Here is a 21,453-nt window from a genome sequence, read left to right on the forward strand (position 1 = left end):
CTAACACTAATTGCTGAATGCCTAGCAGGGTGAAGAAAAATACCCCTTCCAACAAGCGATCACAAATTGACCTGAAACCAGTCCAAGTCAATGTTCACACACTTCAAGTGCTGAGCATTCAGCAGTTCAAAGCAATGATTAAGTAGGCTACTAGGTAGAGGGGCAGCACTTAACTAGAATTGCCCTAGCCAGACTATCCCAACAACAACACTTATTGAAAGACAAAAATATACTTAGGCTACTCTTGCAGAGATGAATTGTCTTCCCAGGCTATAGAAGAGCACTGAGACTGGGGGTTTAGGGGGGCTCTGTAAATACTCAGAGGACAGGTAATCAAAGAGTGATCCCTCAAATCTGCTGTCTCATAGCAACTGTAAAAAATAAATAATAATAACCACAGCAAATTCAGATGCAATTCATGGGCAGCATATTGTCCCCTAGTGGTTGTCTGTAAGGGAAATGTGTGAGTATGTGATGCGTCACCTTGCTGAATCACTGGGCAACATTTGCATCGTGTTGAATGAAGATGAACTGAACTGCACTGCACTACCCAGAAACATTAAAGATGCACTCTCAAGCTTTTGTATAATTTCAGTCAGTAATTTTGAAAGTGGTGCTCACGAGACCAACATTTTCAGTTTTTTGTGTACTACGTCATCAAATTGTGTACTACGTCATCCATTTCGTATATGTTACATCCTGAAACAAAACATTTATGCATCCAATTCATTGTGCTTAAGATCCTGGAGTGCATCTTTTAAAGGTAGACTCAGCGAAATGACGTTGCCATAAGCAGAACCGCAGATATTGAGATGAGCGAGATGCAAGACTTCGCTCTCACACAGTCACACATAGTATCTGCGCATGTGCACAGGTTCGCTTCACGCTGTTCACAGCCTGGTAGCCAGGGCACCAAAACAGCGGCGAAGTTGAGCCTCGCACTTCAATGTTCTTTGTTGTTGCGGAAATTTACCCACTATACCGTTTATTTTCTGCATCTACGTCATATTGCTGAGTCTACCTTTAACAGCTGGGTTTCTGGGGTACGAAAGGGAAAATAGCCTTTAAGCAGTTCACATACTGTCTACATTATATGACATAAGTAATATCATCAGTAGGACTGCATTCCACATGGTATGCAAACCCGTTGCTAACTGAATTGAAAAGTCTAAATGGGATCCTTGGGATGTCCCAACTCTGACGTCACCCCATTGAAGTTGACATTTAAAAGGGTAAAGGTTATGGTAAGGGTTATGGTTAAGGTTAGGATATGGACTTCCCAATGAACCCAGATAGCACTAACCCAAACTGCATGGTTAGAATAGCCTGCCATCTGGTGGCACACACTGCAAAATGACATGTGGAAACCAGAAAGGATCAAGTGAGGGAAAAGCCATTTCTTACACTGAGTGTAATGTGAAGTGCCTTTGAAGTGTACAATATACAGTCAGGCCAAGCTGTCCATTCTTGCTGCCCATAATGTGATAACGAGGACCCCAATGGAAATAAGTCGAAACACTTTGTGCTCTTAATCATCAATTTCTGTATGCATTGTCATACTCAATGAATGAGGCAACTTTATATGCATTTAAAATCTGTCCAATAAAAGTAATGCATTCATTCATTCAGTGCTAGTGGCATCGAAACCAGAGAAAAAACAGTTTGTTGAAAACCGTATATTTAATACAAAGGATCCATAGAAAATCCTGCATTTGTAGTGCATGTACATTACCAGTCAAAAGGTTGGACACACCTACTCAATCAAGGGTTTTTCTTTATTTTTACATTGTAGAATAATAGTGAACACATCAGAACTATGAAATAACACATATGGAATCATGTAGTAACCAAAAAAAGTGTTAAACAAGTCAAAATATATTGTATATTTGAGATTCTTCAAATAGCTACCCTTTGCCTTGATGACAGCTTTGCACACTCTTTGCATTCTCTCAACCAGCTTCATGAGATAGTCACCTGGAATGCATTTCAATTAACAGGTGTGCCTTGTTAAAAGTTAATTTGTGGAATTTATTTCCTTCTTAATACGTTTGAGCCAATCAGTTGTGTTGTGACAAGGTAGGAGGGGGGTTATACAGAAGATAGCCCTTTTGGTAAAAGACCAAGTCCATATTATGGCAAGAACAGCTCAAATAAGCAAAGAGAAACTACAGTCCATCATTACTTTAAGACATGAAGGTCAGTCAATACGGAACATTTCAATAACTTTTAAAAAGTTTCTTCAAGTGCAGTCGCAAAAACCATCAAGCGCTATGATGAAACTGCCTCTCATGAGGACCGCCACAGGAATGGAAGACCCAGAGTTATCTCTGCTGCAGAGGATAAGTTCATTAGAGTTACCAGCCTCAGAAATTGCAACCCAAATAAATGCTTCACAGAGTCCAGATTTGAGATTTTTGGTTCAAACCGTGGGTGAATGGATGATCTCCGCATGTGTAGTTCCCACCGTAAAGCATGGAGGGGGTGTTATGGTGTGGGGGTGCTATGCTGGTGACACTGTCCGTGATATATTTAGCATTCAAGGCACACTTAACCAGCATGGCACTCTGCAGCGATACGCCATCCCATCTGGTTTGGGCCTAGTGGGACTATCACTTGTTTTTCAACAGGTCAATGACCCAACACACCTCCAGGCTGTGTAAGGGCTATTTTACCAAGAAGGAGAGTGATGGAGGGCTGCATCAGATGACCTGGCCTCCACAACCCCCCGACCTCAACCCAATTGAGATGGTTAGGGATGAGTCGGACGGCAGAGTGAAGGAAAAGCAGCCAACAAGTGCTCAGCATATGTGGGAACTCCTTCAAGACTGTTGGAAAAGCATTCCAGGTGAAGCTGCTTGAGAGAATGCCAAGTACGCAAAGCTGTCATAAAGGGTGGCTATTTGAAGAATTTGTTTAACACTGTTTTGGTTACTACATGATTCCATATGTGTTATTTCATAGTTTTGATGTCTTCACTATTATTCTACAATGTAAAAAAATTGTAAAAATAAAGAAAAACCCTTGAATGAGTAGGTGTGTCCAATCTTTTGACTGGTACTGTATATCAACATGGAAAAGAACACAAGTGAAATCATGATAGCCACCTCCAAACTTTTTGGATGGACATTTTCAGAAAATAAACATTACAAACGATCCACGACTCTCAGAATTTGGTAACGGTGGAGAAGAACAATTTATAGAAAATGTGGACAAAAACAACAGATTCTCTGAAAATATTGCATCTTATCTCTTTTCTATTGATCGGTCAGGGTTTTGCTGATTTCAAAATGTTTGGACTGAGACCATGAATGAATGACGAAAAGTACTTAAAAATGGGTTTAAATGGTTTAAAATGTAAGATAGCAAACATCTGGCATGGAAAAGACCGGTGGATCATTGGTCTTACTGCCTTGTGTAGCAAGTGCTAAGGAGCCATATGAAACCAACTACGTTGTATTCTTGCGTGACAGACTCATAGGGCTGCCTTGAAAGAGACGATCAATATTGCGCTGCTTTGAATGCATTTGTACTCTAGTTGCTCAACTAGATTCAATTAGACATGTTTAAAAACTTTGTTTCTGGTTGACATTAATATTGTCTCTTAAGATGTCTTAATACACAGCCTCCACAACAAATAATTTACAAGAACATTATATGCCTTCAATACATTTTTTGTACACCTGTGGAATAATATAATGTTTGATGTGGCCACCTAGTGGTTTGTATGATAAGTTTATACATTTCCAGTTTGGTAATGGCAATGTGTCTTAAGGCACTCGCTCGAGATCAAATGCTGCTGGGGCAGTAACATAAGCTCAGAGTACGCAATTGGCCAAGGCACCATCTGGACAAACATGTACAAGAGAAAACAGATAACACAAAATGACAATCCTCTCTGGATGATACAAATAGGTGTGTTCCCCTAAAGCTTAATAGCTGACAGTACACTTTATTTGTCTCCACAACCCAGACCCACATCAGTGAGAAAGTAGCAATGAAATCTACATTTAGTAGTCAATCTGTATGTGAACGAATTACGAGTGGTGTGTGGGACTGTGTTGACAAGATAAATAAAATACAACATTGGCTAAAAAGCTTTCAGGTGAGCATGCATATGGGTCTTAAACATAGATTGCATACATATCCTAGTCTCAAATTGAGCCTGATCATGGTGATAAGCTGTCACTGTGTATTTATTAATTCAAACATTTTACTTTTTCAAGTTTTTACTGCAAATAAATCAAGGGAATATCCCCCCCACCCCCCCTCCCCCTTAAACTTATCGCCTGGTTAAAAAATAGAATAAACAGCTACATTTAAGGTCTAACATGTTGAAAAAGTACCAGGAATGATACAGAAAACTGCTTGGCAAACTTGAGTTATCTTGTTTGTGAAATATGCTAGTATAGTACACTGTTGCTGCCATAGGGATAATTTCTGTACAAAAATGAATCTGTCAAAGCACATGGCATGGCAAATGTAATGTGTTTCTACACTTTCAAAATGGATTTACAATGGAAAACCCATGCAACAAAAGAGCTCATCTCAAAGATTTAGCTGAGAAGTCACATTGACGTTTGAGTTTTCAAACATTAACAAGAGGGCTATACTACGAAGCAAGCTAGAGCTACACAGGGTTTTTCAGCTCAGGCTTCATCTGTACTACGACGGTGGATATTGCTGTTCCGCAAGCCGCGAACTCTAGCAGGCTTATAACTGCGCATGCATGTCGCTCGTGGCTAGTCGAACGCTCAACTCTTCATTGAGACAATGCAGAAACATCAATCAATGGGACAAGTCAGTGCCATTTTAATATGTGCCGAAAAGTTATCTTGCAAATTCAGCAGGCTGTTGTGTGAAACAGACTTTTAGAAGTGCCGTCTTTATTTTTTGACTTTGGTGTGGTTATCAATACACTAGCACTTTTCTCTACTCCTATCAATACAATCAAGTTAAACAAAGGTTTTACTGTGCGTGAAGTTTAAAATGCATTTGTCATTACTAAATGTGTAATGGGATAGGTATTTTAACGTTACTATTTTTTAAACACACAAATACATTTGATTAATAAATATTTAAAATCAGTCGTCTTCCTCAAATTAAGGGGATGATGAGGGAATCGGATTTCATTGGTCCTCAACTCATGGCTCAGACACTTCATTCAGGATAAATGTAGTTTGACTTGAGTTAGCCTGCCCCGGAGTAGGTTAGATCTGAAGGATTCGTTGCCATAGCAATTTACCTGGCTAAAAGGTGAGCCACTTTTGTGGTACCGGTTATCCCAAGTTGAACTCAAGAGTTGACCAAAGTTACCTTTGTAACTCAAACTACATTCGTAGTATAGGGCTCTGGTCAGGTCGGTGTAAACTTGCTCACTAAACTTGATGAGGAACCAAATAGAGCCCCACAGTGGAGGTGTCATAATACCCATAAAACCTAGCGGTCAAACAGGGAAATGGCTCCAATCATTTTTCCACCATTTATATGGGATTTTAGAAACACTTAAAATACGGGCTGTGTTTCGTGTAGGCTTACCCTGGCGTGACGCTTTGATAACCAGGTAAATCTCTCTAGGACAAGGTAACTTTTATCAATATATTCGGTCCTATTTACTCTCAGATTCAAAAATGCTAATTAGCATCAAAGCAGACATCATGCAAAACTACAAATCCCTGCAAAACTACAAATCATCTCTAGCTGACACCTTTGCTAACAGGTATTGAGTCAATTTAAAATTGCACAAGCCAGTTCACAGAACTACCCATTTAAAGAAATGTTGCCAATGTATTAATTACTACATTTAGCTAACAGATAGTTAATCCAGAGATTCTTACCTTTGCCTCGAGTCGGCAGTCTCATCCAGATCATCATGGCATTTGTAGTTCTTTATGATAGCCACATTAGCAGCTAATTAGCGTTTCATTTTTGGGGGGTAAATACAGGCGGATATATTGATCAAAGTCACCTTGTCCTGGAGAGATTTACACGGTTATCAAAACGTCATGCCAGGGTAAGCCTACATGAAACACAGCCCTTATTTTAAGTGTTTCTAAAATCCCCTATGGGAAAAATGAATGGTGGAAAAACTATTGGAACCATTTGCCTATTTGACCGCTAGGTTTTATGGGTATTATGACTCATACTGTGGTACTCTATAAGGACATTTGGATTCTACCCTTGCACCTCAGGCATCATATGATTAGCTACACATCAACCCGACCTACTTTCCTGCCCTGGTAAAAAGATTCACAGAGTCAGAAATGCCACTCCCTCTGGTTCCGCTGAGAGATTCATTCGCTGTCCCTTGAGGAATATAGGGACTGGTGCAGGTCGTATTGTCACAGATTGTGCTTCAGTCTTTTAGCCTGAGCTGACCAGCCCAGTCCAGCCTACGTAATAATACAGGCCTTAGGAGTAGTTTAGTCCTGTCGCGACCCTTAACCCCTAGGAGTCTAGGACACGCGCAGACTCCGTCTGTCCATCCACACCACCCAGGGTGGTGTGATTCTCCTCCTTGGCCCGCTGCTTCTTGGCGAGGTCACTAGCGATGGCTAAAGCACCCCCCTTGAGGAAGCGGACAAAGTTCTCCCCAACTAGAGGCCCCATGGCGTACAGCCCCCCCTCCGACACCGACTCGTACGTGTATGGGTCAACTTCCAGGGGGTTCCGCCGGCACGTGATTGGCTCCTGGGGGTTGAGGCCGAGGGGCCGTCCGTTCTCAGGGAGGAAGGACAGGTTGGGGTGGGCGCCAATCAGCACCAGGGCCATGGAGACCTGGAGCACGGTGCGACGTCCGTCCTCCCCCTCCAGCACGCACTTCCTGTCAGGCTTGAAGGCCACCACCCGGTGTTTGGGCAGGCTGACGTAGCCTGGGTAGGAGCCAGAAGACATGGAGGCGGTGTTGTTTTCTTGTTGGTCCATCGGGGCGCCCGTTCCCCCAGAGCTGGGGAGGTCTTGGCCATGCTGCTGCTGCTGCTGTTGCTGGGTCATCATCTGGTGCACCTTGTGGTACTCAGGGTAGAGGAGCTTGGGAAGCTGGTTGAAGATGAGGCCTGGGTCAGTGACCGAGCGCCGGAAGGCGTGGTACACAGGCGTGTTGAGGTGGTGGGCTGCCAGGACGGCATCGGCCGCTGTCAGCCCGGCTCCCACCACCAGCACCGGGTCCGAGGTGTGGTCCAGCTGGCCTCTGGAGATCGCTGCCTCCAGCTCCCAGAAGCTGTGGCACACGAAGGGGAGACCCTCGCCTTCCACGCCCAGACGGGCCGGGATGTCATGGGTGCCCGTGGCCAGAACCACATAGTCTGCGCACACTGTAAAGGGGACCTCTGACGGGCTTCCTTCCCCCAGCTCGTCAGCCTCCCTCTTCTGGGTCCCCTGGACTTTCCACAAGGGACGGCCGCTGGCCCCGTCGCAGTTCACCCTCTGTATGGAGGTGACGGTGGTGCCGCAGGCGAAGCTGTCCTCCAGGCCCATCTGGTTGACATAGTGCTGGTAGTAGGACGCGATCTCGGCGGGAGTGGCCCTGTCGTTACGGACGTTCCTGAAACAAACATTTAAGTATGAGGGTCAGACACTGGTGTTTAGAATACACACAAAGGGCCTTATGGCCAAAACCTGAATGAAAACAACCTCATTCACCTGCCATTTGTCTTTGACACAATAGCACATTTGTTTAGCCTCTATTTTCTCTAAAAGCCTAAGGTATTAATACTGGTAGCTGATTCTAGTTCCTAAGCGGCTCGACACAGAAAAACAAACAAGAATATTTCCCTTCAAAATAGAAATGTTCCTTTAAGTGAACACTCCTGTTCAGGAACAGTGATAAAGTCAATCTGGAATGGCCACTTAAAGGGGAAAAAAAAATCACCAAAAACTGTATTTTCTTTTTTTAATAGTCCACTGTTACACTGAACAAAAATATAAACGCAACATGTAAAGTCCATGTTCCATGAGCTGAAATAAAAGATCCCAGAAATGTTTCATAAGCACAAAAAGCTTATTTCTCTCAGATTTGTGCACAAATTTGTTTACATCCCTGTTAGTGAGCATTTCTCCTTTGCCAAGATAATCCATCCACCTGACAGGTGTGGCATATCAAGAAGCTGATTAAACAGCATGATCATTACACAGGTTCACCTTGTACTGGGGACAATAAAAGGCCACGCCAAAATGCGCAGTTTTGTCACATCTCCACCGGAGCTGTTGCCAGATAATTGAATGTTAATTTCTCTACCATAAGCCACCTTCAACTTCATTTTAGAAAATGTGGAAGTACATCCAACCGGCCTCACAACTGCAGACCATGTGTAACCATGCCAGCCCAGGACCTCCACATCCGGTTTCTTCACACTGCGGGATCTTCTGAGACCAGCCATCCGGATAACTGATGAAACTGTGGATTTGCACAACCGAAGAATTTCTGCACAAACGGTCAGTAACTGTCTCAGGAAAGCTAATCTGCGTGCTCATTGTCCTCACCAGGGTCTTGACCTGACTGCAGTTCGGCGTCGTAACCGACTTCAGTGGGCAAATGCTCATCTTCGATAGCCACCGGCACGCTGGAGATGTGTGCTCTTCATGGCTGAATGCCGGTTTCAACTGTACCAGGCAGATGGCAGACGAGTGGTTTGCTGTTGTGAACAGAGTGCCCAATGGTGGCGGTGCGGTTATGGTATGGAAAGGCATAGGATACGGACAACGAACACAACTGCATTTTATTGATGGCAATTTAAATGCACAGAGATACTGTGACGAGTTCCTGAGGCCCATTGTCGTGCTATTCATCCGCCGCCATCATCTCATGTTTCAGCATAATAATGCACGGCCCCATGGCACAAGGATCTGTACAGGATTCCTGGAAGCTGAAAATATCCCAGTTCTTCCACGGCCTGCATACTCACTAGACATGTCACCCACTGAGCATGTTTGGGATGCTCTGGATCGACGTGTATGACAGCTTGTTCCAGTTGTCGCCAATATCCAGCAACTTCGCACAGCTATTGAAGAAGAGTGGGACAACATTTCACAGGCTACAATCAACAGCCTGATCAACTCTATGCAAAGGAGATGTCATGCTGCATGAGGCAAATGGTGGTCACACCAGATACTGACTCGTTTTCTGATCCACGCCCTACCTTTAAGGTATCTGTGACCAACAGATGCATATCTGTATTCCCAGTCATGCGAAATTAATAGATTAGGGCCTAATGAATTCATTTCAATTCACTGATTTCCTTATATGAACTTTAACTTGAAATTGTTGCATTTTTGTTCAGTGTAATACAGTCCCAAAATGTTTTGCATGTCCGCATTCAAGATTTCAAGATATTGGACTTTCAAAAAGCAAAGTGTCACCTGCCGCAAAACACTTTGCTTCTGTGGCTTAATGAAAAAATACCAAAATATAGTTTTTTTGTGGATTTTTCCCTTAATGGTGCTGTAGCTTGTCAGAAGGAACCACCTGCGCTTTTCTCTCATCCACTCTTTAAGCTTCAGGCCGGGCAGTTCCATCCAGTTAGCCAGGCTGAGAGTGAGCATGGAGCCTTCCATCGCCTAAGAGACAAATACACAAACACCATCACCATTAACCACAAGGCTGAAAGTCACATATGCAAACTATGTTTGTGTCCCAAATGGCATCCTATTTCCTATAAATGGCGTTACTTTTGGCCTGGGCCCAAAGTGCTCTGGTCAATGGTAGTGCACTATAGGGAATAGGGTGCGATTTGGAAAGCAAGCCTATGTCATCAGATGCATAGTTCGCCCACCCACCTTTTTCCCAGCAAGCAACTGTCTGCCATTGTCCCTTGTTTTACATGCCAATGTATCTGCGGGTATGCAAACTACAGGTGGTTTTACTAGCTACATACCATTAGTTAGCCATGACATACATGAGGGGGTACTTCAAGGGTACTCTGGGCAAAGCAAAATGTACCTGGTGGTACAGTAACCGAAAAAGGTTGGGAACCACTGTGCTAATGTACGAATGACCTTTTTTGGTTCTATTGTTCGTATGTTAAATGTGTGTAGTTCTGTCCTTGAGCTGTTCTTGTCTATTGATGTTCTGTATTATGTTCTGTTTTATGATTTGTATAGACCCCAGGAAGAGTAGCTGCTGCTTCAGCAATAGCTCATGGGGATCCTAATAAAATACCAAAATACCAAATACCCAAGGCCATTTTCCACTTGACAAAAACAGACCTATTCTGAATGTATGCTAAAAATGTGTGATCATGACCCAATTTTTTACCCAATTGCAAATCACCGCCTGGCCCCTTCCCAAAAGCACCTTGCGTGTATCTGAAAATGATTGGATTGTTATGCGCAACGTCACAAGGACAAGTTGGAATTCTTGGAATAACCAATCCTTTTTTAAGTGCCTAAAACTGGGGACCAGGGGGGGGGTCAACATGGTATTGGACAATTATTATGGACTGGGCACTTACATGCCAGGCTCCTCCTGGGGGTCCTTTACCAAGCACCAGGTGTGGGGTGGCCCGCTCCGGTTCGTAGCGCCAAAGCAGGGGTGAGGCGTGGTCCAGCCCAAAGTCACTGTCGGGCAGGAGCAGGGAGTCAAACAGCACGGCCATGGGGTTAGAGGAGCGGCCCTCTAGTCCCTCACACAGGTACTCCAGGTCCTGCACACAGAGACAAACACATCAACACCTTAGTACAAAGACTGTGGTATGTAGGCCTACCTTCCTACTTATATCCATTTGTTTTAGGGTCTAGCTCATGGAATAACAAAATACCACCCTATATCAAGGACACCAATAGCTTTTTACTAAGCTTATAACATGGACACAACTTTATTTACAAAACCTCCTGTAGCCTACATACAGACCTTACTTAGGGCCACACTTAAATATTTCGACTGAGCATACATCCAGGTCATAATAGTTGAATACCTACCAACAAACCATACATCTTAGTGGTAAACACAAACAGACAGCATTTTACAGAGCATTTTAACTAGCACTTACAACCAGCCCGGGCAACTGTAAACCAACACCAACCAAGCTAGGTGTAAAAGGCGAGTTGTCACAGAGACATTGTGAAGACAGACGAGGTGTCATTCTTACCAACTCCAACAGTGAGAGGTGAGGCTGTTGATCCAGCTTGCCTTGCAGTAGTGGGTTAGGGTGAGTGCCCTCTTGGGACAGGTAGGGGGTGTAACCTGACAACAGATATGACAGGCAGATGCCCGAGGGGCCGTTGCCTAGGAGAGAGAGGGAAAGAGGCAAGTTGAATAAATTAGTTTAACCCACTACAGTTTTTTCTGTTTATGTAGTGCCTTATATAATGCAATATATTAACATTATTTGGGGGCTCATACAGATAGGGCTTTGGCGGTCATGACATTTTGTCAGCCGGCATACAAGCCGCTGATGCACACCTTTGGAACATCTACATTTAAGAATGTCTAATAAATCAATTTAATATCCACCATCACAATAAAACCATTATTTATTTTAGGCAAAAAAAAAGCATGCGCTCTGTTCCTTGCCTCAGGCTGCACACCCTATTCTAACACCAAGTGATTATATTTTCCCCCATCAGACTATTCTCAACTGAATCTTGTCTTTACTAATAGGTCAAATAAATTAGTTTCGACTAAGAATGGGCAATTATAAAATTCACTCCATGAATCAACCACTGTTTGAGGAGCAAGCAGCCTCTTGCTGAACGACAGGTGATATTCCGCCCAAACTCTGTATGCCATGGGCTCTCCAACCCTGTTCCTGCAGCTACCCAGTGCTTCATTTGGGAAACCATGTGAAATCTGTTCGGGAACATCGATAGTAACATGTTTTCACAACGAAACATATTGCATTAAAAACTGTTGACAGCCCCTCTCTCTGCGCGCTCGAGAAAGGAATGAAGGAGAGGTGATTGAAACGCACGGTGGTGAGATATTCTGTAACTAAAAAAGGTCATGTGTCAGCCTATAAATTATGAAAATGTAAAAAAATACCCTATTACTAGGCTATTCAAAATCAAATTCACTATAATTGTTGCCTAACTCTGTAAGCCACCCAGCACAATCAATGAACCAACAGCATCGCTTAGGCCTATACGTTCTCTCCCAGACTCATGGATAGAAAGTTTGGAGCATAGCATAAGGTAACCAGTCCATCCAGTATGCATAATAATACAGTCCACCCTCAAAGGTGATTACTAGAATTTGTTTAATTTTGGAGTATAGGTTAGACCAATTTTGTACCAAAGACATCTTAAATATTTTTTATTTATTTATTTATTTATAGGCTATGTATTGTATAACGGCACTATCATTATTTTAAATCTGTTTCTTTTTCAGGCTCATTTATAGTCCTATGCATTAGCTCTAATATGCGTATGGGTGTTTTGAATTCATAATCACCTTAGAAAGTGCTGTCCATTTCGTTGTGTTAGGCTTTGAAACCTGTTGTTGAACTTCTTTCTTCAAATTGATCAATCACAGTGAGGTGAGTTTTAAAAGCATGATACTGTTTTGATGGTAAGTGTTTGATGCGATTTTCAATTGCATTGATGTCAGAGTGGTTAGAGGGACAATAGAGCCATGAGTACCAGGCCATTAGCGACCTGATGGCCGTTAGTGAGTTGGGTACTACCAACGCATGTCCGGAGTACATAATAGGAGATTACCGTGACGTGGAATTTTACTGCAGTAATGGCTTGTGACTGCTGGTGTGGAGGTAATATGGTCACAGCAACAGCCCTACATACAGAACGTTTGAGGGCTCATCAGGAATGTAAAAATCTGATATGTATAGCAGTCAAAAACATAGACAAAACTAAAATGTATTTCTATAAAAATGTACTTGGCTTTTAAGAATAGCCTAAAAAAGTTGAGTCATTTGGGATGGGTGTTCTTCTTATAAGGGGAGCACACTGTGCCATCATTCTAAGAAACGAGGTTCTTATGGCGTCGTTTCACCTCAAAAAGCACAAGAAAAGGGATTGACACCCACCATCTCAGATTGTTCTGAAATCTTTTGTTGTTAAAAACAGATAACATTAGCATTCCTGCAACATTATTTTGTTGGAATATAATTTGATCTCTGAGATATTAAGGTAATTGATTGCATCCAAATTGACCATTTTAATTTATAGGATTCATTTCATATTCAACACATATAATACCTAACATCCAAACTTTTGTTTTTCTAACAATGAGTAAGAATCCAAAGTAATTGTAAAAAGCCACCCACCCACCCCATTCCCAACCCAACAATGAGTATACAGTATCAGGTCTATGTGTAGTATGGAGCTGTATTGTTTTTTCATCCCCCCCCTCCCCCCTGTTCAGATAAAATATAAATTAAAGTTGTTAGGTTTATGTCCCATCCTACATCCTGAGAATACCAGGTTCTGCAATCAATTACCTTAAAATCTCAGAAATCAAATGATCCTTCAACAAAAATAATGTTGTAGGAATGCTAATCTTAACTGTTTCTACAGAAAGGTTTTAGAACAATCTGAGATGGTGGGTGTCATGGCTTGGAATTACCCTATGGCCTTGGGAGAGTCTACTAGGATCTAGGGCAAGAGAATGGTCACAAGATGCAAAGTCATGGTGACCATGCATCTTTTCACCCACCGTATGCAATTTGGAAATTGCCTCAGAAGATAAACTCTGTTGTGCAAAGTGTTACTTCCTTCCCTATAACACCGGTAGCAGTTTCATAATAGTCTCGTTACAAGTCCCTGAGAAGAACTTTGACCAAATTCCCTACTGTGTGTAGCAATTACTTGGAACCAAATCCGTTTTTATGGGCAAGTCTTTCAGAGCTGAATGTGTACAGTAACAGTAGCCCCAGTCTTACCAATGACAATGACTGGCAGAATCTCTCTGGGAAGGATATCTTTATCTTGCAGGTCCATGGCCACTGTATGCTTTTATCTGCAAGGAGAGAAAAAAAGGGACGTTAACCATTAGCCTTTCAATTCTTTCCCTGGTCTTCTAGTTCAGTACATTTCCACAGTCTACCAATGACACGTCCCCGTCCGACACCACTGCCAAGCTGGTTTCCATAACTGCGCATAAAATAAACAAAACACTTCAGTCTGGGCGAGACCAGCCTCCGTGTCCTCACGCCAAGGTGAACGTGTCCAGATAAGAGAAGTTAAATGGGGAACGGAAACTGCAGCCAAAACACAACTCAAATAGTTGAGGGAGAACACTTAAATGGCTGGGAAGGGTCCAATAGTGATCTCATTTAGCCAGGAAGAGGGAAAGGACAGCTTTAAGCATGTAAGGGGAGAAGTAGTACAGTAGAGGAGTGAGTAATGGGGGGAGGAGACAGGTCCTACCAGAAAGCTCTGGGACCCCTACTGGATCCTTGACGAGGCTTACAGTGAGCAGAGTGGTTATGCAACTCACTTTGCCGGTAAGCGTGACTCGGCAGAAAGTTTAAAGTGATAGCACAGCAAGCAGCTTTTATGTCATCTCAATCCGTCTGAGCCGGACTCACAATGCAAAGGCAACTTTGTGGACTGACTAAGATTGACTGTTACAGGCAGATGTTCTTTACCTTTTCTAGTGAGAGTCAGTGCAATATTATTTAAATACTTTAACCCATATTGTTTATATGCTTATATAGAACAGCTGGACAGGATTAAAGTGAGATATTAGCCTACCCAGGATCTAGGTTAAGATGTCCTTGTTAAAACTGTATTTCGTCAGACCACAACATCAATATTGACATTTCAAATGTTTCTTTCTTATATTCATCCCAAAGAATTACATTGTGCTCATTTGTCACATTACTTACTTACTGTCTGTCTGCCTTTCTGTTTGTCTGTACATGTGTGTCAGTCTGTCTGTACTTGTCCAAGTCAATGATCAACACTTGCATACAATTGCAGTCGTTACAGCCTACATATTTTGTCTAGGTAGGTCATTCTGTGGGCGAAGGCTTACTTGTCTGAAATGGTGCAACTAATAATAACTAAATTTGACAAACTGCACCTCTCCTGTAAACGTCTCACCTAAAGGGTATTTTCCCGGTTAAATCAAAAATAAAACTTGACAGACGATTGTCTTTAAAATTTTGTTCAAGAAAGCAGCCATAACCAAACAAGTCAACTTTACAGTACATTTTTCTCTGTCCACAGCCTTTTCTATTCGCCTAGTATGATAGATAGGCCTGGGGTAGCCCAATGGTGATGGCGATGTTGAGTCGTTTCATCTTAACGTCCAAAGGGACTGTAAGCAGCCACTCATACACTCATATCCCCCATGGACCGGTTTGTACATAAAACATTCTCCATTCTGGCTGGAAAGGCGCCGATTTCCTCCTTAACTCTATTTAATAGCGAGAAGGTGGAAGAAAACTGGAAAAATATGCATACTTTCTTTATGAAACACAATTTTCAACCGCCTTGCTATGGTGGCTAATGCTACATCCTGACATTGCGTACAGCGTTCAGACCAAGGGTAAACAGACTGCTGCAACCTGATTGGCTGAACGCGATATGCAACATCCGGGAACAGCATTAGCCACTCTGGGATGGTGGTGGAAAATGGTGTTTCATAAAGAAAGTACGCATATTAAATTGAGTGAAGGAGGAAATCGACGCCTTTGCAGCCTGAATGGAGAATGTTTTATGTACGAACCGGTGCATGGGGGATATGAGTGTATAGCCGGCTGCATAGAGTAGGGACATCAGACTTTCAGCCTGCTGCACAGACCATATGGACTCTCTAGTCTAGAGTGCCTGGTTACATTGTGCTTAGGAAAAAAAATGTAATCTCTAAAATGGTTAAACTAGTGAGAAATATGTGATTATTGAAAAAATCTTGGAGTTGGCTTCATTTACTATCATCCTAAATTAAGATATAGAATTATTTTGAAAAGTGTTTTATTCCCTTTTCCCCGGGATGGCAGCCTCCCGAAATCAACATCGGCCATTGCAAAATATAGATAGAAGCCTTTACAAATTCTCATCTAACCAACCATGTATAGGTATTTCTAGGTTTCCGTGAATAGTGTTAGTTTAAACAGCACATTCACCACCCCCTCCTCTCTTTGGACGGTAAGATGAAACGACTTAATCACGCCATCTGCCGGCCTTTGTATCACCATACCATTTATGTAATCCTGTCAGACCATTACATGAGGATATGATATAACATCGATCGACTCAATGCGCTATAGACCTATGGTTATAACTGGTGTGCAGTGTTTACATGCTAGCTGAAAGAGCTTGCCAAATTAGCTCGTTAGCTTCGAATGAATCATGGGTCCTTTCTATATTGTAGACAATAATTGGCCATCCATGTGCAGCGTGAGACGTGCACAGTCCCCGCAACCAGTCCCGATTGTAGTTTCGTAGTGGACCATCTGACTGAAGCCTTCTAAATGGATTATAGCCTAATTAACGATAGATTAAAGTTACACACATAACCGGAATCCAACGCAAAACGTCTAGGCTGATAGCCTTGTTAAAATGATTTCGATTTCTGCTTTAATGCTGGGTTTCCGTCTACGGTTTCCACCGGCAACCGGCACATTGAAACCACCTCAAATTCGCTATTTACCATCAGACACATAGAGGCACAGCCTAGAAGACGTCGGAGAAAAGTTAAATGGGCCCAATAAGGAGAACGACATTTTTGAAATATTGGCTACAATGTTTCCACTTACCGATAGCTATGAAGACAAGGCTACCGCTGATATCCCTTAAACGTGCTACCCTTGTTGAAAACCTTCGATTCCTTCCCCAGGCAGGTTCAACCGATTGCAAACTCTAAAGATATGCCTCAAATTCTCATCATGGGCGTTGTGCCCCTTTCGCCGACATGTGTAAAATGCTGCAATGTTACAGTTACACGCGATGGAAGAGCATGAACGACTTTTATCATTCTGATTTGCGTTGTGTTCACCGGCCAATCATGGTCAGCTTCTTCTTTGGGATTGGGTTGGTGGATCGCATGCAATTTTAAGGTGCATTCACTGCCACCTACTGTACTGAAGTGTGAGGCCAGTCACGGCCTACCTACATTAAATTCTCTTCATTATTCCTGTTCCTAAATAATAATAATAATAATAATAATAATAATAATTCCACCACTAACTAACCCTACACCTATATATCACTATTTCATAAAAATATTAAAATCACCACCCCATTAACTATTCTGCATTAAAATATCGTACACCAAGGTACTTTTACATTTTACATTTTAGTCATTTAGCAGACGCTCTTATCCAGAGCGACTTACAGTTAGTGAGTGCATATTTTTTTTTCATACTTCTCTGCAACTGCCACCTACACTCATTAAGAACCCACTACCCCATTCTACTACTTTGACCCTATCTGCTTCTGCACCATGCCAACAGCCTGGGAGGATGGGACACCATCCCTCAACACACCCTGTAACTCTTCTGAAGTCAAATCTCGTATACCCAAATATAGTGGCATGCGCAAGTATTCACCCCGCTTGGGATTTTTCCTATTTTGGGGGGGTTTGTATTATTTGAGCGTGCGTAACTATTCCCCCCCAGCACAGCAATCTTGAAGTCATACCACAGATTCTCAATTGGATTGAGGTCTGGGCTTTGACTAGGCCATTCCAAGACATTTAAATGTTTCCCCTTAAACCACTCGAGTGTTGCTTTAGCAATATGCTTAGGGTCATTGTCCTACTGGAAGGTGAACCTCCGTCCCAGTCTCAAATCTCTGGAAGACTGAAACCGGTTTCCCTCAAGAATGTCCCTGTATTTAGCGCCATCCATCATTCCTTCAATTCTGACCAGTTTCCCAGTCCCTGCCGATGGGAAAACATCCCGACAGCATGATGCTGCCACCACCATGCTTCACTGTGGGGATGGTGTTCTCAGGGTGATGAGAGGTGTTGGGCTTGCGCCAGACATAACGTTTTCCTTGATGGCCAAAAAGCTCAATTTTAGTCTCATCTGAACAGAGTACCTTCTTCCATATGTTTGGGGAGTCTCCGACATGCCTTTTGGCGAACAGCAAACGTGTTTGCTTATTTTTTTCTTTAAGCAATGGCTTTTTTCTGGCCACTGTTCCATAAAGCCCAGCTCTGTGGAGTGTACGGCTTAAAGTGGTCCTATGGACAGATACTCAAATTTCTGCTGTGGAGCTTTGCAGCTCCGTCAGGGTTATCTTTGGTCTCTTTGTTGCCTCTCTGATTAATGCCCACCTTGCCTGGTCCGTGAGTTTTGGTGTGCGGCCCTGTCTTGGCAGGTTTGTTGTGGTGCCATATTCTTTCAATTTTTTAATAATGGATTTAATGGTGCTCCGTGGGATGTTCAAAGTTTCTGATATTTTTTATAACCCAACCCTGATTTGTACTTCTCCACAACTTTGTCCCTGACCAGTTTGGAGAGCTCCTTGGTCTTCATGGTGCCGCTTGCTTGGTGGTGCCCCTTGCTTAGTGGTGTTGCAGACTCTGGGGCCTTTCAGAACAGGTGTACATAGCAAAGGGGGTGAATACATATGCACGCACCACTTTTCCGTTATTTATTTTTTAGAATTTTTTGAAACAAGTTATTTTTTAAATTTCACTTCACCAATTGGGACTATTTTGTGTATGTCCATTACATGAAATCCAAATAAAAATCAATTTAAATTACAGGTTGTAATGCAACAAAATAGGAAAAACGCCAAGGGGGATGAATACTTTTGCAAGTCACTGTACTTTTCTGCAGCTGCCACCACAACTTCTATTTTCTGTGATTTACATTCCATTTCTGCAGTACAGTTGATAACCATTGCTACGAAGGCTAAGAAGCCAGCCTTACTAAAACATAAATCACTCATTTCCCTATCCCTCTGTGCTGGCACAAATCTACTACTGACTGGGTTCCTCTCTGGGTTCATCCTCCTCTACTTTCTTCACTGCCTCAGCATAGGATATCTTCTGCACTACTCTGACTCTGGCCACTTCAACCTGCTTCTCTCGTCATGGTCAACTGGAGATGACGCTTGAAGTGACTATAGGCTTTCTCCTTGATGATGCAATCCGCGCTATCTGGGATCCTTGGGATGTCCCTTCCCCATTGAAGTTGACATTTTAAATGCTAAGGGTTAGGGTTAGGGTTTAGGGTATGGACGTCCCAAGGATTCCATATAGCACTGAACATCATGCAAGCGACTGTTCGTTTTGAATGGTCCGGTGCCGAGGGTAGATGGAGATTTCCCTTAAGGACCAATGGAATGGTCTAAAATGGAGAAGGGTGTGATTGCTACCCACAATTCGGGGCCCGCATTTCGCATGCCTTCCTGCATGTGTTCACACACATGCAGAGGCCAATTGCCGCATTCACATCCTAGTTGGAACTAGGAAACTCTGACATTTCCGACTTGCTGATTTGTTGAACGCGGCACGTGTATAACTTGAATCAGTTAGTATTTAGGATATTTCAGCGTTTCCTAGTTCCAACTAGGACGTGAACGCGGCAAGTGAACGCGGCAACTCTAACCATTGCTTCTCCCACCAAGAAGGCAGCTGAATCCGTGGCCGTGTTCGAGAGCATCAAAACCGGGATGTGTCATAGGTCAATTGCGACTGACTGATCTACAAATACTATTGAGTAGTTATTTAGGATGCAAAGTGATTTATAGATCAGTCAGTCTCGAATTGCCTTTAAACTCGACTGCAATGTCGAACGAGCCCTGTGTGTCTCGTGCACTTCTGTTTGTTTGTTTTCAAATATTTTTTGTTATAATCATTCCAAATACTACGGTATTTTTTTTTCTATAGTCAACCAGTTCCTTGGCTATATAAAAGATCAACAACGCTTCTATGTTTCTGTAATTGTAATGTATGTGTGTCTACGTTTAAATGTTGTTTATGGTGTAATTATGTCTGAAACATTGTTTACCCTGCTGCTATCTTGGTTGGACCAGGTTTCTCTTGAAAAATTGATTTTATATCAATGAGACTAACCTGGATAAATAAAGGATACAAAAATAAATACATGTTGGCATTCCTGCATCAGCAGGAACCCCTCTTTATACTTCTATTGGTCCATTTCTAAGCTAGGACTCCGGTACACAGGTGGGAGCACTCCAGCACAGTAGGTGGCAGTAATGCACCAATAACGTTGGATGCCAACCGCCAAAAAAAAACACTGAAGAAGAAGGAAGACACAGGTGGGAGGCGAAGGCCGTAATCTAGGACACCGGTAGACACTAGACAGTGTCCCTCGCTCCCTTCTGCCAAGCACTGCTCTCCCACAGTTCTGTTAATGTTACGGTGAGGGCATCTGTTTATTTATTACATCACTTCCTCACAGCTTTGATAAAGAGAGGGGTGGGGTGGCTGGTATATCTGTTACATCTGCTATCCAACGCATCTACAGATTGTACATCAAATTTAGATACAATTTGATGGTTTTACATGCTAGATAACATACCTTTTGCACTATTTTTATGTGAACAGACTTTATTTTGGTACATATACCAATTACTGTTAGACAGTGGCGTGTATTCATGGATTCCAAGAGAAGCCAGGCTTCCCCAAAAAACGTACCAAGAACAAAAAATATTTTGTCTCTCTGTTTCATAAATATCCTTCAATTAGCAAGAGGCTGAATGTATCTCACCAGAGAACGCATCCGATCGAACGAAACAGCGCCCCTCTGTCTCAGTATGTGTAGCCCATCTATCTGATGCTATCTGGTCAAAAAGAGTATGACATTGTTGCCATCCATAGCGTTGAATGCAAGGGAAGCCAACAAGCATTTGGCCTCCCTTGATAATAAAAAAAAATCATAATAGCCACCAAAGAAAAGTGTCAAGGGAAGACAGTTTGGATTTGGCTTCACACCAATCACATCACATCAGAAGCCAAACGTAATGTTATTGTTGCATCTTGTTGTGTTGTCCTCTGGTGGCTAGCTAGCTAGCTAAAATCGTCCCTTTCCTAAATTAGCCATGGATGGAGATAGGAATTTGGACTTGTGGTTTTACTTAATTCTCCGTACTGGCCAATGATTATAATGGCGATTATCATCCAACCATAAATTCATACATTGTGCCCCTGGCCTGAGAGGATGGAAGTTCAACATGAATCTAGATGTAGTAGGCTAATGTTAACTAGCTAGCCTGGCACATCGTTGCCCATGAAAGAAAGTTAGGCTAGCGAGCAAAATTTTTTTTTTATGCACGCATGACTGTAAGTCGCTTTGGATAAAAGCGTCTGCTAAATGGCATATTATTATTATTATTATTAGCCAGGTAGCCTAGAACAACAAAACGTAAAGGGTGTGACTGTATGACAGAGTCATAGACCGTTTAGGCAACATGAAAGAGGAGGATGGCTTTGAAGTTTCTCTACAAGTAGGGTGAGTCAAGATGTTGTTTTCTACTTGCAAGCACACACACACGCACGCACACACACACACACACACATAAATCAGTCCATGGACAGCCACATCATATTTTTTTTTTTTTTTTTTTTTTTCACCTTTATTT

At 42.5% G+C, this 21,453-nt stretch overlaps 1 protein-coding gene across 4 annotated transcripts; it reads right to left on the minus strand.

The window, feature by feature from the left end:
• Positions 1–3,333: 3,333 nt before the first annotated feature.
• On the minus strand, positions 3,334–16,873 carry osgn1 (oxidative stress induced growth inhibitor 1). Of its 4 annotated transcripts, XR_014614046.1 has the most exons (7): positions 16,653–16,873; positions 13,830–13,906; positions 11,082–11,218; positions 10,446–10,637; positions 9,461–9,552; positions 6,007–7,540; positions 3,334–5,570 (listed from the first exon to the last, which is right to left on the minus strand). XR_014614046.1 is itself a non-coding variant. In XM_084173100.1 (6 exons), the coding sequence occupies exons 2-6, from the start codon at positions 13,885–13,887 to the stop codon at positions 6,445–6,447; spliced, it is 1,575 nt and encodes a 524-aa protein (XP_084029226.1). In that variant the 5' UTR covers positions 13,888–13,906; positions 16,653–16,843; the 3' UTR covers positions 3,334–6,444. The 4 variants fall into 4 exon arrangements, 3 of the variants coding, with proteins under 3 accessions (XP_084029226.1, XP_084029228.1, XP_084029227.1); XM_084173100.1 differs by having other exon boundaries at positions 3,334–7,540; positions 16,653–16,843; XM_084173102.1 differs by lacking the exon at positions 16,653–16,873 and adding an exon at positions 13,994–14,248 and having other exon boundaries at positions 3,334–7,540.
• Positions 16,874–21,453: the final 4,580 nt, after the last annotated feature.

This window comes from Coregonus lavaretus, assembly GCF_964263955.1.
Source record: "Coregonus lavaretus genome assembly, chromosome: 12".
Lineage (NCBI taxonomy): Eukaryota > Metazoa > Chordata > Actinopteri > Salmoniformes > Salmonidae > Coregonus > Coregonus lavaretus.